At 45.5% G+C, this 23,941-nt stretch overlaps 5 protein-coding genes across 6 annotated transcripts in view; 1 reads left to right on the top strand and 4 right to left on the bottom strand.

Moving 5' to 3' along the window:
• The window catches only part of LOC101062040 (stabilin-1-like), a 39,907-nt gene extending 35,342 nt beyond the window's left edge, over positions 1–4,565 (bottom strand). The window contains exons 1-7 of the mRNA XM_029826020.1: positions 4,154–4,565; positions 3,941–4,068; positions 3,620–3,735; positions 1,248–1,333; positions 942–1,011; positions 725–820; positions 15–128 (exon numbers count right to left, since the gene is read on the bottom strand). Of these exons, the coding sequence (XP_029681880.1) occupies positions 15–128; positions 725–820; positions 942–1,011; positions 1,248–1,333; positions 3,620–3,735; positions 3,941–4,068; positions 4,154–4,201 (658 nt within the window). The 5' untranslated portion in view covers positions 4,202–4,565. The remainder of the gene's footprint in view (positions 1–14; positions 129–724; positions 821–941; positions 1,012–1,247; positions 1,334–3,619; positions 3,736–3,940; positions 4,069–4,153) is intronic.
• Positions 4,566–6,553: 1,988 nt separating this feature from the next.
• On the top strand, positions 6,554–12,985 carry LOC101074962 (nischarin). 2 transcript variants are annotated; one of them, XR_965300.2, is made up of 14 exons: positions 6,554–6,778; positions 7,025–7,108; positions 7,559–7,741; positions 8,092–8,140; positions 8,267–8,430; positions 8,529–8,624; positions 8,931–9,026; positions 9,103–9,255; positions 9,463–9,531; positions 9,794–9,979; positions 10,137–10,265; positions 11,651–11,764; positions 11,975–12,126; positions 12,747–12,985. XR_965300.2 is itself a non-coding variant. In XM_011613570.2 (13 exons), exons 1-13 carry the CDS (start codon positions 6,554–6,556, stop codon positions 12,750–12,752), a joined length of 1,554 nt encoding a protein of 517 aa, XP_011611872.2. In that variant the 3' UTR covers positions 12,753–12,985. The 2 variants fall into 2 exon arrangements, 1 of the variants encoding a protein (XP_011611872.2); XM_011613570.2 differs by lacking the exon at positions 11,975–12,126.
• A 371-nt stretch (positions 12,986–13,356) lies between these two features.
• LOC101061810 (protein HGH1 homolog) lies at positions 13,357–17,903 on the bottom strand. Its single transcript, XM_003973021.3, has 10 exons — positions 17,751–17,903; positions 16,766–16,884; positions 16,433–16,571; positions 16,082–16,219; positions 15,592–15,743; positions 15,308–15,408; positions 15,072–15,170; positions 14,878–14,969; positions 14,677–14,799; positions 13,357–14,191 (listed from the first exon to the last, which is right to left on the bottom strand). Exons 1-10 carry the CDS (start codon positions 17,841–17,843, stop codon positions 14,048–14,050), a joined length of 1,200 nt encoding a protein of 399 aa, XP_003973070.3. The 5' UTR covers positions 17,844–17,903; the 3' UTR covers positions 13,357–14,047.
• Positions 17,904–18,809: 906 nt separating this feature from the next.
• On the bottom strand, positions 18,810–20,848 carry LOC115246936 (transmembrane protein 263-like). The gene is made up of 3 exons (XM_029826927.1): positions 20,523–20,848; positions 19,614–19,701; positions 18,810–19,533 (listed from the first exon to the last, which is right to left on the bottom strand). Exons 1-3 carry the CDS (start codon positions 20,529–20,531, stop codon positions 19,253–19,255), a joined length of 378 nt encoding a protein of 125 aa, XP_029682787.1. The 5' UTR covers positions 20,532–20,848; the 3' UTR covers positions 18,810–19,252.
• Positions 20,849–21,995: 1,147 nt separating this feature from the next.
• LOC105417790 (transcription factor Adf-1-like) lies at positions 21,996–23,941 on the bottom strand. The gene is made up of 2 exons (XM_011613569.2): positions 23,275–23,941; positions 21,996–22,739 (listed from the first exon to the last, which is right to left on the bottom strand). The coding sequence occupies exons 1-2, from the start codon at positions 23,596–23,598 to the stop codon at positions 22,269–22,271; spliced, it is 795 nt and encodes a 264-aa protein (XP_011611871.1). The 5' UTR covers positions 23,599–23,941; the 3' UTR covers positions 21,996–22,268.

The raw sequence follows: 23,941 nt of genomic DNA, 5'->3' as shown, positions 1-23,941 counted from the left end.
AGATGCTTCCTCACTTCCGCACTTTCCGTTTGCTGTCTTCCTGTACCCTGGCAAGCATTCACAGAAGGTGGCCTCTCGCTCTTCTTTACAGTATGAGTAGGGTTTGCAGTTACTGCACTCAGTGGTCACTGCCAAAAACAGTACACAATAACAGTTCACCGTGGCAACTAGCGACTTTCAAAACAAAACACGGGTCAAAACACAGAAAAGATCACCTCAGGAGAGAAATAAAACAACACGTTAGCTGGTTACTATTAATTATGGAAGTTCTTAATAAGACTCTAAATAAGGCTGATGCTCGGCTGGATACATGGGATGGATGCAGGCCCACTGGAGTCGCCCACTGTCGCCTTTCCGCTGTTTTGAGAAGCTTTTTGACCTTCAAGGCTGTCCAGCTGCTCTTCAAACAAGCAGAGGAGACCTTTCAGCAGGAGATCTCACTGCCCTCGATGCACTATTGTCTGCTCACGTACGTAAAAAGTCATCAGCGTGTTGAGGGCACTAAAACCTAATCAGGTCTAAAAATATGAAACCTGAAACCTGGTGGGACACATCTCCAAAGCCTCAGCCATGGTCGGTATTCATCAGTGGTGGAACAGTGGGTAACCAGTGACAGGGTGATGGGCGACCATCATTAGAATTGAACTGTGATTAATTACCCAACAGCTCACGTGCTCTATAATGTGGTCTGTGGTTTTGAGAAGGGTGTAAAATCCAGATTTACCTCGGTCACAGCGTGGTCCGCTGTACGGTGGTTGACACAGACACTGTCCATCACCCTCAGAACCGGTGTTACACACTCCATGCTCACAGTCACACTCTGAACACACAAAAACACAAAAAACTATAGGTAGAAACTCCAAGAATAGTTCCTAGGGAACGTGAAGGTATTTTCTTATTGAAATACTGACATATTTTTGCTGTGAATGTATGAAGTATACCTTTATCACAATTCTTTCCATAAAAGTTTGGCTTTGCACAGTCCTGACAGGCAAATCCAGAGAATCCCTCCTAAAAGGAGAGATTGGTAAATAATTATGAACACCTTCTAAATCCCTCACAAGTCATAAATCTCTAATCCTGCTTCTACGTTGCACAGCAGTCTGGTTGTCTGGTCAAACTAGTAACTTTGCATTAAAAACTACAAATCCCTAAATGCATCACTGCCCAATAGGATCATTAACCAAAGCTATGGAATTTAAGTCTTTGGTGAACAATGGCAGACCCTGAAGACGGAGGACACTAACTTCACAAATGCAGGTGCCGTTGCCGCTGTGTCCATCCATACAGGTTCCGTGAGAGTTACAGGTCTTCCCTGACCAGCTTGGACAGGCTGCAAATAAACAGCTAAATGTTATCGGATCATTCTGCTTGTATATGAGGATGTAGGTTAGGTTAGAGTAGGTTAGGTTAGGTTAAAATAGGTTGGGTTGGGTTGGATTAGGTTAAAATAGGTTAGGTTAGGTTGGATTAGGGTAGGGTATGTTGGGTTGGGATAGGTTAGGGTAGGTTAGGTTGGGTTGGGTTAGGGTTAGGGTTAGGTTAGGGTAGGGTAGGTTAGGTTAGAGTAGGGTAGGGTGGGTTAGGTTAAGATAGGTTGGGTTAGGTTGGATTAGGGTAGGTTAGGTTGGGTTAGGGTAGGGTAGGGTAGGGTAGAGTAGGGTAGGGTAGGGTAGGGTAGGTTAGGTTAGGTTAGGTTATATTAGGTTAGGTTATGTTGGGGTAGGGTAGGTTAGGTTGGGGTAGGGTAGGTTAGATTGGGTTAGGTTAAGATAGGTTGGGTTGGTTGGATTAGGGTAGGTTAGGTTAGAGTAGGGTAGGTTAGGTTAGAGTGGGGTAGGGGAGGGTTAGGTTAAGATAGGTTGGGTTGGGTTGGATTAGGTTAAATAGGTTAGGTTGGATTAGGATAGGGTAGGTTGGGTTGGGATAGGTTAGTGTAGGTTAGGTTGGGTTGGGTTAGAGGTTAGGGTAGAGTAGGGTAGGGTGGGTTAGGTTAAAATAGGTTGGGTTAGGTTGGATTAGGGTAGGTTAGGTTGGGTTAGGGTAGGGTAGAGTAGGGTAGGTTAGGTTGGGGTAGGGTAGGGTAGGTTAGATTGGCTTAGGTTAAGATAGGTTAGTTTAGGCTTGGTTAGGTTAGGTTAGGTTGGGGTAGGGTATGTTAGGTTAGGTTAGGGTAGGTTGGATTAGGTTAAATTGGGTTAGGTTAGGTTAGGTTAGGGCGGGTTAATGTTCCAGTTGAAATCTGTTTCTCTCTCTGTATATTCTATCCTTTCCCACACACTCACCTCCTCCCCCTTAAATGCATAATCATCTCTTTCCTTTACTTGGCTCTAATTGCATCCTGCTGCTTCCTTGTACTGTATATATCAGCCCTTCCTCTGAGTGCTGGGTTGATTATCCTCAGCACAACATTGTAGTCTTCTGTTTACTGTTGAATGGTTCAATTAGCTGAAGTCTTGAGTTGCCCTTAGTGATTTGAAACTGGTACGATTATGTGGACTCACTACTGTGTAATTTAATAAATAAAATGAAACTCTTTCCGGGCCTTGGATCTGTTTTTGGAGTCATCTGTCTATATGTTGTCAGTATGATCTTGCCAAAATAGGTTACACAAATTTAGTTTGCAAGATTTTACAAGCCTGGAACCCACAGGCAGAAGGAACAGTATTTATACAGTATTTATATGATAAAAAGAAGTGAAAGGATTTGCAAAAGACAGCCTTTTACATGATGTTGGGGAATAAAAGTGTCTCCTAATCAACCATCAACAAGAAAATCTCAGCCTCTGCGCTGTAACTCATCAGTCACCCCTGATCCAGCTCTGTTTCCAGGTGGTTACCCTGAAAACATCCTGCTTCATCTCTACCAAGCCGGGCCACATCTGCTGATTTGGGGGTATCGGTGGTTAATGCATCAAAACTGCTGCATTGGCTTGTCCGCAGGAAGCATGGCAGGAAATGTTCCTCCCCCTTTTGTTCCTGGCACAATACCAGAGCAAGAAAGTCCTTCAGATATGCCCCCCCCCCCTGCAGATCTGTTAGACTTTTTTAGCCAGGCAAATATAACGGCTGAATTAGTTCCACATCAAACTCTCACACCTAAAAAATCCTAAAGCAACTCAAATCACAGACAAGTTCAAATTGGGGGGTCTCGCCTCAACTGTCAGTAACTGATATTATGTTAGGAGAGTGGGGGAGACCATTTAAAAACCAAACCAAGACCAACATAATGACATTTCTCTCCAGGATGCATTCACGCCCTGACAGGCTCTGTCAAATATTCAACATTATTACATTTAAATGAGCTAATCCTGAATTTGAGGGGCTCTTTTTAATAAAATCTGTACAAACTAGCACTCTGTTTGTTCAGCTTTACCAGTGGTCTACAGTTTGCTACATGCACGGCCTTTGAATCATCTTTAACCTCTCAAATCTGCATTCACCCATCTACACTAAAGGCATATTATTAGAGGGACTGTTGGCTCCTATAAAAATCCCTATTTGGATCACATCCAGCTATTTGTAAAGGTTCAATTCAGCCCAAAAGCCTCATTAGGAAATTTCAGAGTGATGTTGAGTATACATTCAGGTGAACATGTACGTGAGCGTGTGGTTCTTACCAAGGCACAGAGGTCCCCAGTGTTGTGGGCAGCATACTGGCTTCAAATAACTCCTCACACAGATGTGCTGACACCCGTCCAGCTCCATCTCTCTGCCGCCGATTTGGACCACATAACTGGGAACATGAGGCGAGGACAGCACCGAATTTACACCATCTTTAATTGCAGTTCTTAGCAAACAGTCGGGTGAGTTCAGCTATTTCACACTTGATGATTTGTGGTGCAGTGTAGCAGTGGCAAAATGTAAAAAGTCCCTGTAAAGTGGGCTCGTAAATTTTGTCACTGTTGTAAACTTTACATTCATTGACTTTTGGTGCCTACCTGCAGTTAGCTGTGCCCACGCTGCTGGAGCCACGAAGGCAGCTGCTTGCCGTGCACGCAGCCCAGGACGTGCAGAGGCTGTGGGACGTCTCCAACTGTGGGACATCGCACTGTCCAGCAGTACCAATCTGAGGACAAACGTTGATGTATGTAAAGGTTTCTTTGAATCTAAAGCACATTTGAAAAAATGAGAAGAGGCCGGAGGTGTCTTACCTGTTCTTGGAGTGAAACCTGGAGATGCAACAACACCAGCAGCAGCATGGTTAAAAAAAAAAAAAGTCCAATCCACAGTGGAAAACAAATCCAACGGATCACAGAAGAAGGCGATGTTGATAATAAAGCATCTGTGTTCTCTGGACTTTGTTTCTCTCTCTAATGGAGTCTGACTCAAACACAAAATGGTCTACAACAATAACTAAATCACACAAATAACGGCAGCTCAACGAAGACTGAAAACATGAAAACTACAAGCACCTAAAAAGAATTGAAGCTCCAACTTTGAAATCATGGACAGTAACCCTTTCTTAATGTTAGGTTGATCCCAAAAAGCGGGAGCTGTTGCTGTCGTCTTGTTCTTTTTTGGAACAGAGTGAAAGCTCCATGAGCGACTGACACCTCCCAGCAGGGGTCATCTCCACCTACTGCTTCCTGAGAGTGCCAGCAGCAAGGCTACGGTGGCTGTAGTGGCCGTGTGACCGGCTCAGCTGCACAAAAATCCCTCATTCTGGATCCAAAAAAGTAATATGGATTGACTCAACATTCTCTTCTGAGACTGTTGTGGCCTACAGTTACCAATATTAACCAAAAGTTGAAGTCTTTTGTAGCAATACACATACCAACCAGGTTTATTTAATCCCTCTCTGAATGCTTCACAGAACAAAATCACCTTTGTCTATTCTAATTTACCGTATATAGGAGTGTGTGTGAGTGTGTGGTACAGTCCTTCTTTATAACCCTCATTTGGAATCATGGAATAAGACTTCCAGAGCAAGAATTTTCCAACTTCCTCTATGATGGCGAGGGGAAGAGTCAACCTTTCTGAATGTTCACCAGCAGTTTGAGGGAAGTGAAGCTCAGTTGAATATGATTCTGATTGTATAAATCGTTCTGTTAATGGAATTTAATTTTCTTCAATTCTTCTGTCTCCGCTGCTCCAGTTTTCATTTGGCTACTTAATAATCAGATTTTATGATAATCCAATTGAGTTTAAAAGCCCAAGTAAATAACAGCTTGAATCATGCCTGAGAGGAGAAGTGGGAAAAAGCCTTATCTGCTCTTGACAAGAGCTTTTGGAGGATTTGCCCTCCTGCCGATCCCGGCGAGAGCTGGCCTTATCCGGTGACGCTGCAGTTTTGGTCTGTTTCCTGGAATGCAAAGAAACAACTGTGAAAACAGAACGACTGTGTTTTCCTTTTTGACAGAGAAGCAAATCTGAGGTCAAACGGAATGTTGTTGGTTTTTAAAAAAACAGAAGGCTGCATAAAAGCAGGAAGCTGCTGAGCACAGGATCTTCAACATTTTGTCAGATTCTTCAGTGGAAAGTCTTTACACCTCACCCCGCTCATCCTATTTATGTCAAGATAGACGACCCCCCTGGTGTCATAGATTGAAATTAAAGGTTTTTGACCTGGTTGGCGTATCCATATGATGCATTTTATGAAAAATATGAAACCTGTAATGATTATTTGTGGTTATTTCTTGGATTAATACTCACTTTGTATTTAGCTTCCATCCAGGCCGGTCCTTTGGATGTGTCTTCTTGTGCTGTCAAACCTCTCACCACCCTCATATGTGCCTCCTTCTCCTCCCTGTTCTGTTTCATCTGTGTTCTGAATCTCCCGTTGCCTTAGTCTGGCTCAGGACACTGGTCTCCAGCTGGCCCCCAATGCTGGCTGGCTCCTGGGCTGTTCCAGAGTGGGCCTGACTTCTGCCATTTACAGCTCCATTGGCTTTCAAGTATTTTTTTTTCTTTGCAAGAAATCAGACCGAATAAGATCCGAAAGTCAGTGACTTAAGTCTGTAGGGGCCACACAGAGTGCTCACTGCAGGAACATTATTTATCCCTATCATCATGTGTCATGTTTTTAAAGTCATTGTGTGTACTAAAATTTATTTTTACAAATTCATTGACTTATGAGGAAAATATCTTGTAAATGCACAGATACGGGTGCTGGTTGGAACTTCTTCTTTATTTCCATTTTTGCTTAGCTTACCATAATCAGACCATTGCTTAAAATGTCAGCAAACTGTAGGCCTTTATCTAATTTCCCTTTTATCTTTAAAATTCCTACGAAGGTGGCCGTGACCCAGCTCCCAGAGGAGAAACAGTCTTTCTGAAATGTTTGAGTCAGAGTTCTGTGAAAGCACAATTAATATTTAAAATGGATTAAACAAAACGCAGGGCTGCATACTTCCGCTGATAAGTATAAAATAATTCCCACTTCTTTTTCACTTTTCCTCCTTTCTTTTATTACACACCTAAAAAGAGCACATTGCTTTTTCGCCCTATCACTGTTGTAGCTTTATTTTGTCCCGTCCGTTATTGACAACTAACGTACCAGCGCGTGACGTTAATGTTTGTGAACCGCTGTCAATAAAGTTTGAACCCGTCAAATGAGTCAGCTGCTCTGCTCAGGACCACAACAAACATGGCGGCTGGAGGCGGCTAGGCGGCAGGAAGCACAGGAAACCCCCGGAGACTTTTATTATGTACACATTAAACACAAAAAGATCCTTTCTCATCGTCTCGGTCTAAGAATGGAGTCCTTCCGACATCCAGGGCGAGTATGCGAGAAGAAAGTCAGCGTGGTTGGATCGGAGCTGGTGGAAAATTACACTGTAAGAAGCGTCCCTGTCCCTGGTGCTTAGCGACGGTTACCTTAGCTTGTAGCTAACAGCTCCCATCCTGTCGCTATTATTGTTGTGGTGTCGGGAAAATGGCCTATCTGTTTGGTTTATTTCAGTTTTGTAGCTTTTAGAGTGGAAGCAGAATTATCTGGCTGCAGAGTCACCACTGGACCATCCTTCTATACCAGATGTGGCTGGAATCCCAGCGGTTTCTAATCCGGATCATATGTGTTTCAGGTTTATATCATAGAAGTTACAGACGGACAGCATACGTGGAGAGTGAAACACCGCTACAGTGACTTCCATGACCTCCACGAAAAGGTGAGCAAGTCTCATTTCAGCATCAGACTCAGAACTTTCCGTCTTAAAACGACAAAGGTCCAACCTTTCGTGCACTTCTCACAGTGTTTTTGGCTACTCTGCTTTCTCCCATATTCCTTAAACCCCTTAATCCGAATGTTTACTGGACTTTTACTCGTGTTTTATGTATATGTAACTAATGAAGGGAGTCTTCCTCCATGGATGACCTTAAGCGCTCTGCCGGGTTTCCCTAGTATCCTTTTAGACTTGGAGACCAACGATAATCGCTATGATGGCCATAATTAAACTGCAATGCTAAATCCTGAACACATCTACAACACTGGCCTAGGAGGCGTGAAGGGATTGCTGGGGAAAGTCCCCAGCAGCCGTCTGAGGTTGACATGGATTCAGCTCCAGCACTTTGCCTTCTCACCTTTAAATGTCAAAGTTGGTCTTGATGTTTCCCTTTAGTTAAAAGCTGAGGAGAAGGTGGATCAAGGGCTGCTCCCTCCAAAGAAGATGTTAGGGAAGAACTCCAAGAGTCTGGTGGAGCTGCGGCAGAAGGAACTGGAACTCTACCTGCAGACTCTGTTGCTGCAGTTCACAGAGGCCATGCCCACGCTGCTCGCCAAATTCCTGCATTTTCACTTCTATGTGAGTATGCCTCTCTTCAGGTGGCTTCACATCCCTGTACTGCTCCTAATAGACATGGGCTTGCTGAATCCTCACCAGGAAGCTATAAAAAGTGATTGCAAGTTGCGTTTTTAAGGCCATATATTCATTAAACGCTGCGAACGGGGCGGTTCGAGTAGACGGTTAGCTTTAACTCTTACAGAAGGTGTGTCTTCGATAGATTTCTTTTGTATTTTCACATCTGAATGATGGCCCTTGTCACACGCATGGACATTTGCTTGCTATCCATGTTATATTTACATTTATAAATACTGGTCCTAATCTTTTAACCAATGCTTCATGTGATCTCTCCCATAAAATGTGTGTTTCAGGAAATCGATGGTATCACAGCAGCACTGGCAGAGGAGCTGTTCTATAAAGGTTTGTCTCTTTTCTGTCTTCCGTTCATCCCGTCGCTCTCCAGTTTATTCCAGGGAGGCTGTGTTCATCCGTGTGGGTACTTCCTGTCTGTTTTCATCATCCCTGTCATGTGCGTGTGAGCTGCAGGGGAGAAGCTGCTCCAGGATGGTAAAGTTTTCATAGTGCGTCCGCTACAGCTTCACGCCGTCTCCCAGCAGCTACGTTTTGCTAAGCCAACAAGCTGTAACGGAGATGCCAAGACGGACCTGGGGCACATTCTCGACTTCATGTGCCGACTGCGATACCTGAAGGTCACACGTCGTCTGTCAGACCTGTTTGTTCTGTGTAGAGATTTTGCGAGAAGTTAAATGTTGACGTTTCCCCCTTTTTTTTTGTCTCTGTTGACCAGATTCTGGGTAGTAAAGTTCCAGTCGGAACCAGCAACATCCACGAGAGCAGTCTCCCCTTTGATCTGTCTCTTTTTAAATCCCTTCATCACATAGAGGTAAATATCTCCATCTGCACCGCTCATGCTGTCCTGATCGTATTAAAGCCCCTTTTGTCCGTGTGGAGATTCCTGGTGAACGCTTGAGGCAGGAAAATAACAAGGCTGTGATCAGTGTAAACAACACGTTAGCTAAAAAACACGACCGCTTCTCACAATTAGGAGCTACTCAGCAAAGAGGCTGAAAAGCGTACGCTAAGACTGTCAACTCAATATCATATGATACTGAGTAATCTAATCTAATCAGTCTCACACACAGCAATATTGTAACTTGTCTATTTTGTAACTTGTCTCCCCTCTCTTCAGATCAATGAGAGCAGCTGTCAGCAGATTCAGGGTCTGTCGTGTTTGAGGCCAAGCTTGACCACTCTGAGCATCCACCACAGCACAGAAACCATGATGGTACAGCATCTCCTACGTCTACTAGAGGTGTCTTGTTTGGTGTTCTAAGCAGCTGATCTGCTCTGGCTGCCTGCAGTCAATACTTGTCCCAGAGGCAGTTGAGTTTTCCCAGTGGGAGGCCGAGGGGGAATTGTCCAACTGCCCTATAACGGCTGTCATTCCCGTTTGGAGCACCCTAACGACGCTGGACATGAGCCACAACAGCATCAGCGCCATTGACAGATCCGTGGTGAGGGACGCGTCCTCTTCCTTCGCTGTGTTTTATGCAGCAAACGACCATCCAGACTCCGATTTAAGAACATCACACAGTCAAAAGAAGGGCAATAGCTCTGTTTTTAACTTCCATCATTTGCATCTGTTCCGTCATAGAAGTCAGGATAATGTGGGAGAGTTCCGCTCCCTCGCTGAAGCCTTTCTGTGGTTTTCTCCGTTGCAGAAAGTCATTCCGAAAGTGGAGTTTCTGGACCTCAGCCACAATCATCTGTCGTCTGTGGAAAACCTCCAGGTACGAGCCCGTGGGGATGAAGGAGGGCAGGTTTTTAAAACTCAGGACCGGCTGCTCTAGCTCCATTGGGACAATCTGTTACCATGGTAACCACGTAGATGCAGTTGGTGTATCATTTGAGGCCAATCGGCCTGTCTTGCTGTTGTAAATGTTGCTATAGTTGGACTTGGATGAAGGGAGGCGCGATGACGAGTCAGCCACGGGTGAGGTGCCCACAGGCGCTATGACCTCCGCTAATAAAGTCCCGCTCGTATGATTGCAGCACCTGTATAATCTGGTCCACGTCGACCTGTCGTATAACAACCTGCGGGTCTTGGAATCTGCTCACACCCACCTGGGCAACATCAAGACCCTGAACCTGTCTGGCAACCAACTGGATCATCTTGCCGGCCTCACCAAGCTTTACTCCCTGGTCAACCTGGATCTCAGCCACAACCAGCTGGCTCTGGTAATCCCAGTGAATGGCTGGTTTCTGACTTGTTGCTGGTGTTTTTGACTGCCTGTTTATATCGAGACGTCAATAGGGTTCCACCAGCACCCTGTACAGGTCACGCCGCACGCGAGAGGACATCTGTCGGAACTCATTTGTACATGTGTATTTGCAGTTGGACCGGATTAAGAACATTGGCTCTCTGCCATGTTTGGAGAAACTCAACCTTTCCAGTAACCCCATGTGCATCATTCCAGACTACAGAACCAAAGTCTTGGCCCAGTTCGGGGACAGAGCAGCAGAGGTACAGCTATCTCTCCCCCCCCTGTTTTTGTTTGGACGGGTCCTTCTTCTGCCCAACATGAGCCCTCCTGTCAGACATCAGAGCCGCTAGGGCAGGGGTCACCAACCTTTTTGAAACCAAGAGCTACGTCATGGGTACCGAGTCGTGTGAAGGGCTACCGCTTGACACACACAAATTGTGTGTGTGTATCAATAACTTAGAGTGGGCAACAGAAAAGATCAATATTCAACACTTTATTATTATTAATCTCAGCAATTGTTCAGACGATCACTTATACATTTGATCAGAAAAGAAAATTCACCAGACCCTTTCAACCATAAGAAACTAAACCATTTTAACCAAGATGGTAAGAACCATAAACCATTTTAACAATTCATAAACTATGTTGAACCATGTTTAAAAAGTTATGCAACATTTAAAAAAATTAACTTTCATATTGAATAAATCTTAACTGAACAAATCTACTGCAATTCTGCTCAAAATCTGTTACATTTTATAAACACACTTTTTAGCTACTGTCGAATGCTTCCCGGTGGGTCGTTAGCATTAGCATTGTAGCTTTCATGACGCGTGGTGAAGCGTCGCTCCACATTGTGCTGCTTTGCCGTCATCACAGTCGTCCCACAGATGCAACATACACACCTTCCTTTCACAGTAGTAAAAAATGACTCTCCCTCCCATTCACTTTGAAAATGATAAATTTACTGTCTTCTTTGTGCCATGTTTTTGGGGTAGAAAATTGCCCTCCACTCACCATCTTCACTGCCCGCTAGTTTATTCTCTAAGCACAAAGGTTCTTTCATGCGCACAATACTGACCTTTGAACTAGGTCAGAGTTCCCCTTCACTTTATTTATATTTTTATTTATTTTTAAGACATTGTCATTTTAAAATCTATGAAAATGCAGGTGTGATTTAAAAAAAAAATAGCGATAGAAAATTTTTTCTTAGACGCACCTCACTTGCGAGTTTTGCTATTTTTAGAACAGGCTTGCGGGCGACTCATGTGCTCGTTGCGGGCAACTTGGTGCCCGCGGGCACTGTGTTGGTGACCCCTGCACTAGGGGGTAGATATATGGATGAATACACAACGGAGGCCAGCGGAGGAAGTGATGCCATCGCTAGCTGCTGGCTCACACCGCTAACTGACTGAAAGGCTAACGGAGAAGCTAGATCATAGCAGCTTTGGTGCAAGTAGTAACGATGCACTCGAGGCTTTGAAAGCATAAGAGTGATCCCTGATGATTTCAGGACCAATATTACTGTCCAGATATTACTGTCCACCACATATTGTGGTGATCACACTGTGAACAATATGTTTAAATCAATTTTTTTTAAACATCAGATGATAGATGTGCTTTTTTTTTCTTGGGTTTGTCACTGCAGGTTTGTCTGGATGGTCAGGTGACGACGGAGAAGGAGCTGGACACGGTGGAAGTTCTGAAAGCCATTCAGAAAGCCAGAGACGTGAAAGAAAAGAGGACTAGCAGCATCGCTAAGGTACGCTTTGTCAAACCGGCCAAATGAGGAAGTAAGAGGTGTTGTGTTTTCGCACTAAGCGAGATCACGCCGTCGTACGTGTGTGTGTCCTGTAAGCCCCGACCGCTGTGCTGCTGCAAGGCCGCCTCTGGCAGACTTAAGTATGTGAACTTGTTGATGCCGTAGCTGGTTGCTGCTCTCTGAAGGCTTTTCTCCTCTCTGTCCTGTCAGGTCAGTGATGAGACCAGGCTGTTTGCTGCAGCATCCTAACCTCTACTACTCCATCCCCTCCTCATCCTCCTCCTGCTCCTCCACTGCTGCTCCTGCAGCCCTTTAACAGCTGTTTAATTGGTCCCGTTTTATTTCCACACTTAGATTTACCAGTTAAGTTTCCGTGCTAATGTGTAATAGATGGAAAGAGCAGCTGGTTGTGATGATGTGGTCGCCGTGCTGAATGCTTTCTGACCGCCAGGAACCTCTGTAGGACTATTACAGGAGCCAGACCCAAAATAATCTTTTTTTTTAAACTAATTTGTTGGTTAACTCAGCAGGAATGGTAGCAGAGAAACCAAGGACTGAATTTGGGGCACACCTGTGTGATCTTCCAGAGCTTTTTTTAGTCTAGGAAATGGAGGAGAGGCCTTGGAGCTTGCACAGTGCCGTTTTATGGTGCCGCTCAGCTCAAAATAGGCTGCAGGTTACACTCAAAACATGCTGCTTTAGGTTTTTGAGTCAAATTTGCAGCTGAAAGTATGACCGGGTTAATAAATGTTGAAATAAATGTTCAGTATTTTTTAAAAACCAAGTGGATCGATCCAGTTGCCAGACAACCGCTGTCACGTCCTGCAGCTAATGTAAATCTAACCCCGCCCCCTCAACATGATGGCGCTGTAGCCCTCTGGTTGATGTTGTTGCTAACGTGCGCTGATGCGTTCTAGCCTAGACAGTCACTGTTAAGAGCCGACGTTGCCGTGAGCATGACTGAATTGTTTTCTTCTTCCAGGTGTGATGATTCCTCAAACGTCCTCCGCCCTCGTGGACACCCAACATTGCCCCTGCACGTCCCGATGCACCTCCCGTCCTCTGGCCTCGCTCAGGCCACAGCCCATAAACAGTATTTGGACACAGTCGCACGAAAATCAGTCGGTGACTCTTTCAGGTCTGGAGTTTATGTTCCTCACCACCTTCTGAGTTTCCTCATCAATGCCTGTAAATAATAATAAACCCGTCTGTGTCAACCGACGCTTGTGTCCGGCATCGCTTTACTGTATAGACGGGTCCGTCGTCCATGTAAAGAACATTCACCGTTTAAAATGGTCCATGTTGGGGGCGTGAGGTCAAACCAATGACCTTCAAATCACTGGGGCAACCTGAGAGTGTTGGACAGGCTGCAGGGACGGATGCAAACAATTCAGGCTGAAGAGCAACTAATGAGGCATAAATAAGCTTATACATACATCTACACACATCTACACAAACACAAGTTCATCCCTTAGGCAGCACTAAATGATGCCTTCAAGTATCGTAGTAAATTATTATTATAAGCCTCTTAATGGTATATAATTATGCTTTTCACTGGGAAATTAGAAAGTTGTGTTAAAAAAACACATAAAAGTATTCAAAACATTTTAATTACATTACATATAAGCTATATGTGTGAGAAAAACTATTTCTTTCCTAAGGTATAAACAGCTTTGCTCATGTACAGTAAAATTACAGAGTAAAATGAAGTCATCAGTGAACAAAACAGCCTTCTGCCTTTATGTCTGATATCATTTAAAATATAGGTATATTAGTTATCAGTCTTCATATACATTGATTCTTGGTTTTAAGAGGAGCTTTGCTATTTAAATAACACCGGGGAACACAGTTTTTGTTGAGTTTGGCTGTTTTTAACTCATTTTTGGCCGCAGGATCCAAAACTGATTTCAGTTTTTCTCTATCAGATCAAGTTTTTGGAGTCCAGATCCCCTCAGAGGTCGGTAGTGCCGCCCTCCTGGGAGCTGCACACACCTCTCACCACACCGGCTCAGGTGTGACTGCACCAACAAGTTGCCACACAGCTGGAGATGAGTCCAGGTGTGACCAGCTGGCAGGTCTGACTGCAGCTAATCAGGGGAATTTGGCTTATCTGGACCTGCTTGGAACAAACTGACTGTAATATTTAGAATCAGCATAAAAATCCACCTGAAAGGGATTTTTTTTTTTTTCCCCCAAATTGTTCCCCAGTGTAATTGCTTAGCTCAAGTTCTAAAATGGGCCGACTGGTAAAACAAATGAAACCAGGATTCTCTTGTCTCTGTGTTACTGTCCTCCTCCTCCCGTCTCATCTTCTGCTCTGTCCACCTCCTCCTGGTCCGCCTTGTTTAATTTCTCCTCCACATCCAGTGGGATCTCGACCTCCATCAGGTTTTCCATACCTTGCTCCGGCTCGTCTCCTATCAGCACCTGGAAGCACAACCGTCCGACGGTGGGCTTAAAAAACAAGTGGCCTCGACGCCTACAACCACTCACATACACCTGGCCCTGATTTTGCTTGTCTTAGCTGTGTTTTGTGTGCGAATGAAGCCTAAATTTCCTTGTTACAACTTCAATTCAAAGTGACACAGCGTCGCACAAAATATTCCCAATAGTCCTGGACTGTTAAATTATCCCTTATTTTTACAATTTGATCTAGCGGAAAATCATCATCATAGCAGGGCCCATTAATTCGTTTACAGGTTTCCACTGGTGGATTATCTGATGCCACACTGCATTCTGGGAAATGCAGGCAGAGCAGATGTGAGCGCTCATACACACCAGACAGCAGCTTAAATAAACATACATAAAGAAATAAATGCAGAAAGAATTCAACAAAACAAATCTGGATCTAGCATGAAAGGTTGTTTCCCTCGTTGCCTCAGAACAGAAGCAAACCTCCACCAGCTTCTCACCTGGACCAGCTTCTCACAGGCTGCCGACACCTGGAAGTCCTGCTCCCATTTGTGGAGCTCTCTCACGATCAGATAAACGTTCTTATCTCTCAAAGTCTTCCGGCCAAATTTGGTTGCCGTAAGCTGTGGAGTCAAAAAAAAAAAAGGCGTTTTATCTTGAATGTGGTGATTTGTCCTTTTAAGCGGAGACACTTTTCATACCAGTAAAAGCGTCTCGAGCAGCATCTTCCTGATGTCAGGGTCTTCTTCTCTTTTCTTGTCTTCTGGGAGGTACTGCAGGTCCACGGGAAGACCTGACAACATCAGCAATGGAGCGAGTTCTGTCCTGCCGGCCTGGTTCATGATGCTACCGGTTCTGGTTCTTTGGCTCTTTCATGATGAATAACGATGCTTACCTTCATTTTCTTCCTCTGTTAGCTCCTCTGGACCAGCCAGTGGGAGCAGGAGGAAGGGCAGGATGTCCACGGCCTCACTCAACAGCTGCTCATGACGGACTGGAAGAGTGAAGAGAGCTCCTAATATTATCCTGGTTTCTGGAGATTTATTCCTAAACAAGACTTAAATCATTTAGCTCAAGCGATAAAGTTTAGATTTAAAGTACAAGTGGGCATTTTTCCCAGCGGCAGCTCACCGTGGTCGAAGCAACAGTTCCGCAGGGTACCGACGACCCCCCCTCTCCTCACAGCGGACGCCTCGTACTGAGTGAAGGGCAACAACTTCTGCAACAGGCACCTGCAACACAGGACGTTTCTGCTGGGAATTTCACGTTCTCCGAGAAACGGCAGCTTCTGAGTGACCGCAGCTATTGACGCGATTAACAACAGGCCAGAAACACAAGTTCACACAGCGCTGAAAGGTTTCCTCTGTAAATCCCAATATTAGCTGTTCCCAAACGGCACTGGCATTGATGGTCACCTGTCCTGTGACAACAGTTCCTTCCTGGCCTCCGGAAGCTGCGTCAGGTTGGACAGCAGAGGGCCGAGGTAGTGCAGCTTTGCCTGCTTGTTGTAACCTTCATTGCAGAAAATCTCCACCAGTTTAGGGAGACCTACACCATCCTGGAGGACCTGCGGGAATACAAAATAATCTCCTAAAGAGTCTTTCACCTTCTATGGAGACAGAGATCCTTTGACCTTTGACTTCTCTTCCACCCCCTCCACATGATCCCATCCCATCCATCCCTCAGCAAAGGGGTAAACACCACCAAATTGACCTCTGCCCTTACAGAGAATTGCCTTTCATTTTACATTTCATCCATACTACTGCGTATTTCTGCAGTTGATGGACTCTTTTTCCAGGTTGCCTGTATTCATTCTCCAGCAGGTGTCGCTATTACGCTGCTACCCAACGCTGTCAACACAGGGAACGCAGCCCCCACTCTCCCACTCCCACTAACTCTTTTCACCTTGAACACAGTCTCGCAAGTCTTCTCTTCGCGGGCCAGGTTGGACAGGATGGTGCTGATCTGATCCGAGAGCATGAAATCGGGATCCACAAGCCTTTGAAACAGCAGCGGCAGAACATCAACGTCCTTCACCAAAACCTAGAGGGCGGACAAAGAAATGAGCCTGGATCAGAACCATCTTAACTGGAACTTTTAATCGATATGGCCGTGCTGCTCCGTTCACAGGTGTCTCCCAGTCTGTCCCAGCTTCAAATACCCGTCCACACACCGGATGTGTCCAACTGTGTTTCCTCCTCTCTCCGAGCCTGTTGTTATTGTTGTTCACTATCGCGTTTGTACGTCGCCGCTCACCTGGTGCAGGGCCTTGTCGGCCGACAGGTTGACGAAGGTGTGATAGCAGTCCTTGGCTACAGCGACGGAGCGGTCGGAGGTCAGAGCGAACAGGGCGGCGAGTAAGTCAGGTTTCGAGGCGAGAACCTGGCATCCGTCCCTGAAAACATGGACACGTTGGAAACTGGGATATCATCGAATGTGGCTTATATATGTCAAAAGTAGCCTGTCGACTAGCGTGATTATCAGTGGGGGTCACATTTAGGTGCACCTTACACACTGGAAATCTCCTGCCAGAGTGAAATCAAATCAATACTCGGATCGTTCACCTTATATCAGCCGTCGACCTTTTACCTGTTTCCAGATAGTCCCAGGAGGAACCCCGTGGCCTGACCTTTGACATCAGGCCGTGCACCGTGGGTGAGGAAGGAAAGCAACTCTGTCGTCTCTTTTTCACTCAGCAGCATCTGTGCCTGATATACGGAGATAAGAGAGTTTATGCGAGATTACACAAGGGTGCTGCCTTCAATTCAGAAGCGATGGTGTGATGGAAAATACACGTGGAAAATTCAGTCAAACAGAAAGTGACTCACACGACAAACAGGAAAAAGTTTCAGTGATACGACGGTTACTTCTAGTTCCAATTTCTGTCCAAATTCTGCTACCAGGACTTGCAGTGGGGCCAGAATACAGACCTACCTCAGGAGCATTTAGTGGCATGAGAAAGCAGCTTTTCCCCCCGGTTTGTTCTGCAACTGGAACTTAAAGTTGAAGCTCTTAAGCCGCCCAGGCGGGTCCTCTAGAGACCGAGACACTCGTGCAGCATAACATTATAGCCAGTGGCAGGTGATGTGAGCACCATCATCATCATCATGGCCCAACTCTGCACACACATCTGGTGTCCGTGCGTAACGCCAGGGGCATTTGTGTCGCTGACCTGAGGGGCACATGGCACCAAGATGCACTACAGAAGGCAGATGGTGTAATGGGCTGGGCAGTGTTCTGCAGGAACCTTGGGTTGTCCATAAGAATGCTCCTTTGACATGTGCCACCAACCTGAGCACAGACCCACACCCTCTCATGGAAATGAGGCTCCCTGACTTTACGGCTCTAATGACGAGGCCAGATGTGCCCCAACGGGTCGGGGGCGGTTTGGGCAGTAAAAGCGGGGCAACACGATCTGGATCTGGTGGTCATCGATTTAAGGGGACGGCGGGTGGCACAAGCGCAGCGCACGTACTCGATCCACGCCGCTATCGTTGTGTTGGTGTAAACCACGTGGCACATTAACGGTGATTCTAAAACCACAGAATAATACTCTACTATAACTTACTGTTACCTGTGAAGAGCAACTATCCATAGGTACAACGGTAGTGGTGCGGGAAGCATACGAGCTCGTGCCGTCGGGTTCTGCGCCGGTTGTTGACGTCATCGAATATTGTCCGCCTCACATTGATGACGTGGCATATCGCTGTTTTTAGTGGACGCCGCTTCAGACACACACAGACAGGCAGGCAATCTGGTCTGGGGATGGAGCTACATTTCCTCATCAGCTGCCAACTCCACCAAGACTTCAGAGACACCGAAGAAAGAAGAAGAAAGCTGAAGGAGAGACAGAAATGAGGGATCCGCCACCCTGGGGTGGACAGAGGAGCCGTAGCTGCCACATGTAAACAGAACATCAACATTCATAATATAGATGGTGTTCTGCAGCGTTTGTCCGTCGGTCTCACACATCTGAGAGGCATCTGTCAGGACCGGGGAGGTCACAACATCCCCAGACAACAGACCGGATCAGGTGGAGTCTGACTCCCCTGGTTGTAGTCTTAAATGCCATGGCAACAATGTCATGACTCGCTGGTGAGGATCAGTTAAAGAAAGTGAAATACAAATTTTAAATAAAACTGTAAATGTAAAGACGCAGCCGTAACCATCACAATTTGCACACAAACGCGGCAGTCAATGTTGCTATTTTCAATAGCATGTCAGACATGAAAGAACCAAGGCTGGGGTTTAAAATTTGATGTTGACGTCCACACGTGTTTCTCATCCCTCCCAGCAGGCGGCGCCACCGCTGCCGGAAGATTAAAGGGTAGAAGAAGAGATTTTACCCAAAAGCCTCAAGTCTGAGCCCTAAATTGGACCTTTACACATTAAAAATGTCATTCCATCTTTAAAAAAAACCGCACCACACAATTTCACCATATTAACAATAAAAAAATATATAATTAATATATAGAAATATATTTATAGATTTTCTATATTGGATTCTGCGATGTTTTGATTTATTTTTTATTTGTCTTTGGCTGCAGGTACCAAAAAAAATACATTTAACTGTACATTAACTAATTGTCTTTTATAGGATTCAGACACAATTAAAACTGTACTCTAAAGAGTGTTGCTGATCATTTAATGCTGTCCAAATGCACTGGATGAGCATAAACTACAATTCTGCTTCCATACCTTACAAAACTTGTCAAACATCATCCGATTCACTCAAACAATGTGCAGATAGAAAAGAAGAAAAAGAAAAAGTTCTCCAAAACATATAACTCTGCCTGTAATGATTTAAGATGAATGCATCACCACATAAATATGTTTGTAGAGTTTCAGTCACTTGTCAGCGAAGGTTTTTAATAATAAAATTAACAATAATAACGCTGATTGTTATTATCATTGTTATTGTCTTTTGGGTATTAATACTGAATTCTCTGGTGATACATGTGGTGTTTGATTCAAAGAGAAAATCTCAGCATGGTGTTCAAATGTCCCAGACCAAGCAGGGACCACATGGATGCCAGCGGCAGCTCAGTCCCGGTGGGTTTTTTAACTTCTTCCTCCTCACTCGGCCTTGTCTTTCTTGGGTGTGAAAGGCAGTTTTCCCGCCACTGTAGAACCAACTGTTGAGACGCCTCCAGCCACGGCAGACACTCCGTCCTTCATGAGTCCCACCCCCATGGAGGGCACCGCGGTCACGGCTGACTTGGTGATCTCCAGACTTCTGCTGCCCACCCAGGCCACCCCACCCACCGCTGCACCCACCACACCCTTGGTGACATTGAAGAGGCCTCCAGTAACCCTCCACATCATGTTGGAAGGTGCCACGTGGTCCTTACCAGAAACTGAGGACACAGAAAGATGAATGAAGAGAGTCTGTAGGTTGACTTGCATTTAGGAAATGGCTGATGGAGGCAGGACTTACCCTGCGTGGACTGGCTGTTTGGGACTTCCGGCTCATCCGAGGCCAAACTGGTCCAAGGCTGGGACTCCACGTTAGCCTGGTTCACATTCTTGAAACATTTGAAGACACCGTTAACCCAGAACTCGCACAATATACACACCCAGCACTTAAAAACCGCAGGCTGCCTCCTACGCATTCGCAGGACATTTAACCCGGTTCGTGCAACGCGTGGAGGGGTGTTAGATTCGGTGACGAGCCCCGCAGTTGGACTCTAGGTGTGGAGAAGACGGACAACTCGAATACCTACACTGACAGAGTCTTTTGGACATTGTGAGCAGCATCTCGAGGTTTGTCATCATCGGGCGGAATCTGCACAGACTGAAATGAGATTCTGCAACCATACCTAGCTGCACAGCCTGGAACTGAACTCTGTCCCCCGACGTGACAATGCTGCAGGGATTCTCAGGCTACCTCTGGAATTTGGAAGTAGAGACGATTAGAGGGCCCACCAGCAGCCCTGAGCATAACCTCACTGGGCACCTGGGATGGCTGTTCATTTCAGAGTGACCAACACAACCACGGTGACTGACTTGAGACAAATCTTGGGATGCCATCCCATAAAAGTGCGTGATCAGACACAGCATAAGGAGAAGGTGATCACCGAACACTATTAAATTGCCAGCATGTCCTTTTTTCTTCAGACTTACATCGTCCAGCACGGGTCTGTTTTAATGGGTGCAACTCTGCTTCTAATTTGACAAATGCATCTTTCATCCAAATGCAGCACCATTTAAAGGAGAAATAAAGATGTTTTCCAATCGTATAAGATGGGTGGAAAAAATCGACCAAACTCAAATGCATTTAACGCGTGTTACGTTTTCATATTATGTGACAATTATCACGAACTAAGACAGGAAAGAAGTTTCTTACCTTCACCATTTTGGGGGCTCCTCTCACAAAAACACTTGGCACTGATGAAGTTCAGAGTTGAGCTTCTGCTTCGGGATGCAACCAGACCTAAAAACAAGGACTTTTCCACCTGAGTATTCCTCTATGTGGATCCTTCTGAATGCCGCTTTGCCCCTTTTCGCATAAATCTGTCCCCTTCCAACTACTTCGACTTTTTTCCTCTATCGTGCACGCGTGTGCGCACACACATAGAATCACCATTGACAGACCAACGTAGCTCACTTTTGTGTCGTGGTTGTGCCGACGTGGCGCCCCCGCCCCCCCACCATCCACACGGGCACGCAAGCCCGTCCGTGCGCGCATATGTATAACCGCAACAAAAAGACCTTCACAATAAAACAATAATCAGAGCATGAGAGGTGGGTATTTTGCGGTAAAGAGACGGACTATAAAGCCAACAGTATTGACTCCAGTGTCCCGCTGCGTATTTTTGCTCTTTTTACATCCCATCAATAAGACTAAAACGTATTCTTGTGTAGTTTTGCCACTGCAAAACAAATTATTCCCTTAAAAAACAACGTGTGGTGTGATTCGTCAAGCGACAATGTCTCAAGTTCAGACCGATGAGCTGAACAATAACTGCAAAAGCTGAATTCTGTGTCCGTCACAACAGATGCAATTGGCCAGGGTTCCGTTTTAGACCTGATAAAACTGAAAATTACATGGCACGGAAAGGTTAATAAAATAATTCAACAGGCAGGAAACAGTATCTTGTCGCATTAACTTAAAAAAAGAACTTCGTGTATGTAAACATATGGGTTTTCGTAACTATCGACAAGCTGAACCCGTTTCTGCGCAGATGGGATTCGCCTTTCAGTGTCTTGTTCGCTGTGCAACGTCGCGCCAGAGACTTACGGGGGCGCTGTGGCGTTAAACGGACCTTCTCCGTAGACCCATAGACGTAGAAGAAGAGCGTAGACCACGTGACGTCTATGGTCGCGTCTGCGTGTGTTTACCTTCCGGGTTGGAGAAGCACAGATTTCTCATGGAGCTGCAGCTCATTAACATTAACAACAGTTAATTTAAAGGACATTTCATGGAGTAACACTAAATATTAACATTAACAACAGTTGTTAATGAGCTCCAGCTCCAGAAAAAGAGGCGCCGGTGGTCCTTCCGTCAGCTGAATCGCTTTCTGGCGCTTCTGGAATTTGTGTGGAAATCCTCGACGGGAGGCATGTTAACACCCGAGGCTCCCACTCCATGGAGCTGACGGCCACCTGAGATGCTGGGGCACATTTCCCAACGCAGAGCAGAATCCTCACCGGGTGGTGGGTGACACTGCCTTCCTATCACACATGAACCCTTCAGAGAAATTCAGACTGGGATTTTTCCAGATGGCACAAGTAGATGTGGCGCTGCAGGTCAACATTGCATCCTGCCATTAATATGGTCACATTTCAATCTTGTTCATTGTAAATAAACAGTCATGTTGTCACAAATCATGTAGTTTTATTTTGCAAAGTCACTGAAATGTGCATGTTAAGTTTAAGCATCGCAAACACAAAGGTGCTTAGCAGTGAAGTGCAAATCAATACAAACGGGGACACACACAAAATATATTTTGACTATGATATAAAAGGTTATCTAAAATACCATTTCTAAAAGATATTTAAAAATACAATAAAAACTATTCACAGTCTATTTATGAAGTGCTCATAAGGACAGTGGAAAGCACTGATGGAAATGGCCTATGATGCAGTGGATTCAGAGCTTTCGACGATACTTGTAGACTGTGCTGTAAAGCTTAAACATCAAGTCGTCCCGCCTGTCCTCGGGCACCTTTCTCAGCATGTCTGCCAGAGTCAGCCCAAAACGTGTATACTCGTCAAATTCAGGCACCGTTCTTGTGAGCTCCAGCCTACGCTCCTCCAGCTGGTTGATCTGCCCAACAACCCACTCATCCCGCTCCTTTTTCCTTCTCTTTCCTGGATGGGCCACAGGAGACTGTGGTGGGAAAGGTACCATGTCTGCAGCAGATAATGCAGGTGTATGTGGCGTGCTGCAGATGGGGAGCGGGGAAGATTCTGGCGCTGAGCCTGACCCCAGAGAGGATGTCGAGGAGTGCTCTGGCGATGAATCGGATGACGTGCTCGTTGTGAGTGTGGACGAACTGGAGGGTTGTGTGGTGGACACCGGCAGCTCTGGCTGTGACTGTGTCTCCGTGGGTGAAGTGCTCTGTGGCACAGAGAGAACAGAGGGGTTTAAGGACATTTCAACACAATAAATATGGCATCCATTCATGACACCACTGCCTGAAAAATTAACATTGTATATTGTGTATCTCTCCTGTATTGTTATTGTATTAATAAAGTATTCTGGGTGTAGATCCACATTACTTTTTCCAAAGAAGGGGCAGTATTTTGGGTTTAAGTCCTTTATCTCAACTACAGTCAGTCTATTAAAAGCAGTAAAGACAGTTGCTGCATCGATGTAACACTTTGAGATCGGGATGTTCTGCTATGTGACCGAGTGATATGCTGGGTTTGATCAGAACGCTGGAACACCAGGCTGAAAATGTTCCTGCCAAAGACAAACTAAAGGCACACAGAAATGGACACTTTGGTGCAACAACATCATTCTCATCCATAGTGCAATAATTTTAACGTAGCCATATTTTCTGTGTGTTAATCTTTCTATGTGGAATTTTTGAATTTCCCTGAGGGAGTCATCCCAAAGGGATCAATAAAGTGAAGTTGAACTTGAAACTCACCTTGGCGTCACACCTGGACGCCATGTCCCGATGCCTTATATGAGGAGCCAGCCAAGATAGAATTATCACCAACGCGGGTGTTTTCTTACTGCCTGCGCGGCCGCTGGCTGGCACCATCTTCCTCTGCAGACGCACATATTTGTCCCGGAGGTTTTTCCACTTTTTGGCGGCTTCCTCCGCACTCTGCAGGCCAGTTCTTTCAGAGATCTCTTTCCACGAGTTAGTTGCCAGCTTGTTGTCCTTATAGTGCTTCGAGGAGGAGTCGTACAGGTTTGGATACCTTCGCACCGCCTCTGCCAGCCGTTCTTCGACTTCACCCAGCATTTTCTCCACAGAATCTTTGAATCTACCTCCGGTGGTGATTCTTTTAAAAATGGCGCTCTTCTTCTCTTGTTCTTCGACCTGCACCTGGTGGCGTTCAGCAACAGGTGCAGTACCGCCCCCTTCCGCTCTGGAGGACGAGCCTGAAAATAGTCCACAACCACAACGCACACCTACGGTGTATACACCATTCCTAACCTACCCTGTATCCCATTAAAACTATCCACGTCACTTTAATACAATCCTGATTCGCGCGTTCTCACTCATTTCCGTGAGTGCTTTTAAATTAAATGGTGCTGGTCCGGTAGCGCAGCAGGAAGTAAAGTGTTAGAAGCGCAAACAGGAA

Source organism: Takifugu rubripes, chromosome 19 (genome assembly GCF_901000725.2).
Source record: "Takifugu rubripes chromosome 19, fTakRub1.2, whole genome shotgun sequence".
Classification (NCBI taxonomy): domain Eukaryota; kingdom Metazoa; phylum Chordata; class Actinopteri; order Tetraodontiformes; family Tetraodontidae; genus Takifugu; species Takifugu rubripes.
Note: the sequence above shows the minus strand (reverse complement) of the source record. Positions and strands in the feature narration are given on the sequence as shown.

Excerpts from the sequence above, each read along its gene's own strand:
- LOC101074962 (XM_011613570.2), top strand. The coding sequence starts at position 6,554 with ATGAGTCAGCTGCTCTGCTCAGGACCACAACAAACATGGCGGCTGGAG. Across the intron at positions 8,431-8,528 it reads GCCGACTGCGATACCTGAAG|ATTCTGGGTAGTAAAGTTCC; the intron begins GTCACACGTCGT and ends TCTGTTGACCAG. Across the intron at positions 9,027-9,102 it reads ACAGCACAGAAACCATGATG|TCAATACTTGTCCCAGAGGC; the intron begins GTACAGCATCTC and ends GGCTGCCTGCAG.
- LOC101061810 (XM_003973021.3), bottom strand. The coding sequence starts at position 17,843 with ATGACGTCAACAACCGGCGCAGAACCCGACGGCACGAGCTCGTATGCT. Across the intron at positions 15,744-16,081 it reads CTTGCGAGACTGTGTTCAAG|GTCCTCCAGGATGGTGTAGG; the intron begins GTGAAAAGAGTT and ends GTATTCCCGCAG. Across the intron at positions 14,800-14,877 it reads TGCTCGAGACGCTTTTACTG|CTTACGGCAACCAAATTTGG; the intron begins GTATGAAAAGTG and ends TTGACTCCACAG.
- LOC115246936 (XM_029826927.1), bottom strand. Across the intron at positions 19,534-19,613 it reads AAACAGCCAGTCCACGCAGG|TTTCTGGTAAGGACCACGTG; the intron begins GTAAGTCCTGCC and ends CTGTGTCCTCAG.
- LOC105417790 (XM_011613569.2), bottom strand. The coding sequence starts at position 23,598 with ATGCTGGGTGAAGTCGAAGAACGGCTGGCAGAGGCGGTGCGAAGGTAT. Across the intron at positions 22,740-23,274 it reads CGTCCAGGTGTGACGCCAAG|AGCACTTCACCCACGGAGAC; the intron begins GTGAGTTTCAAG and ends TCTGTGCCACAG.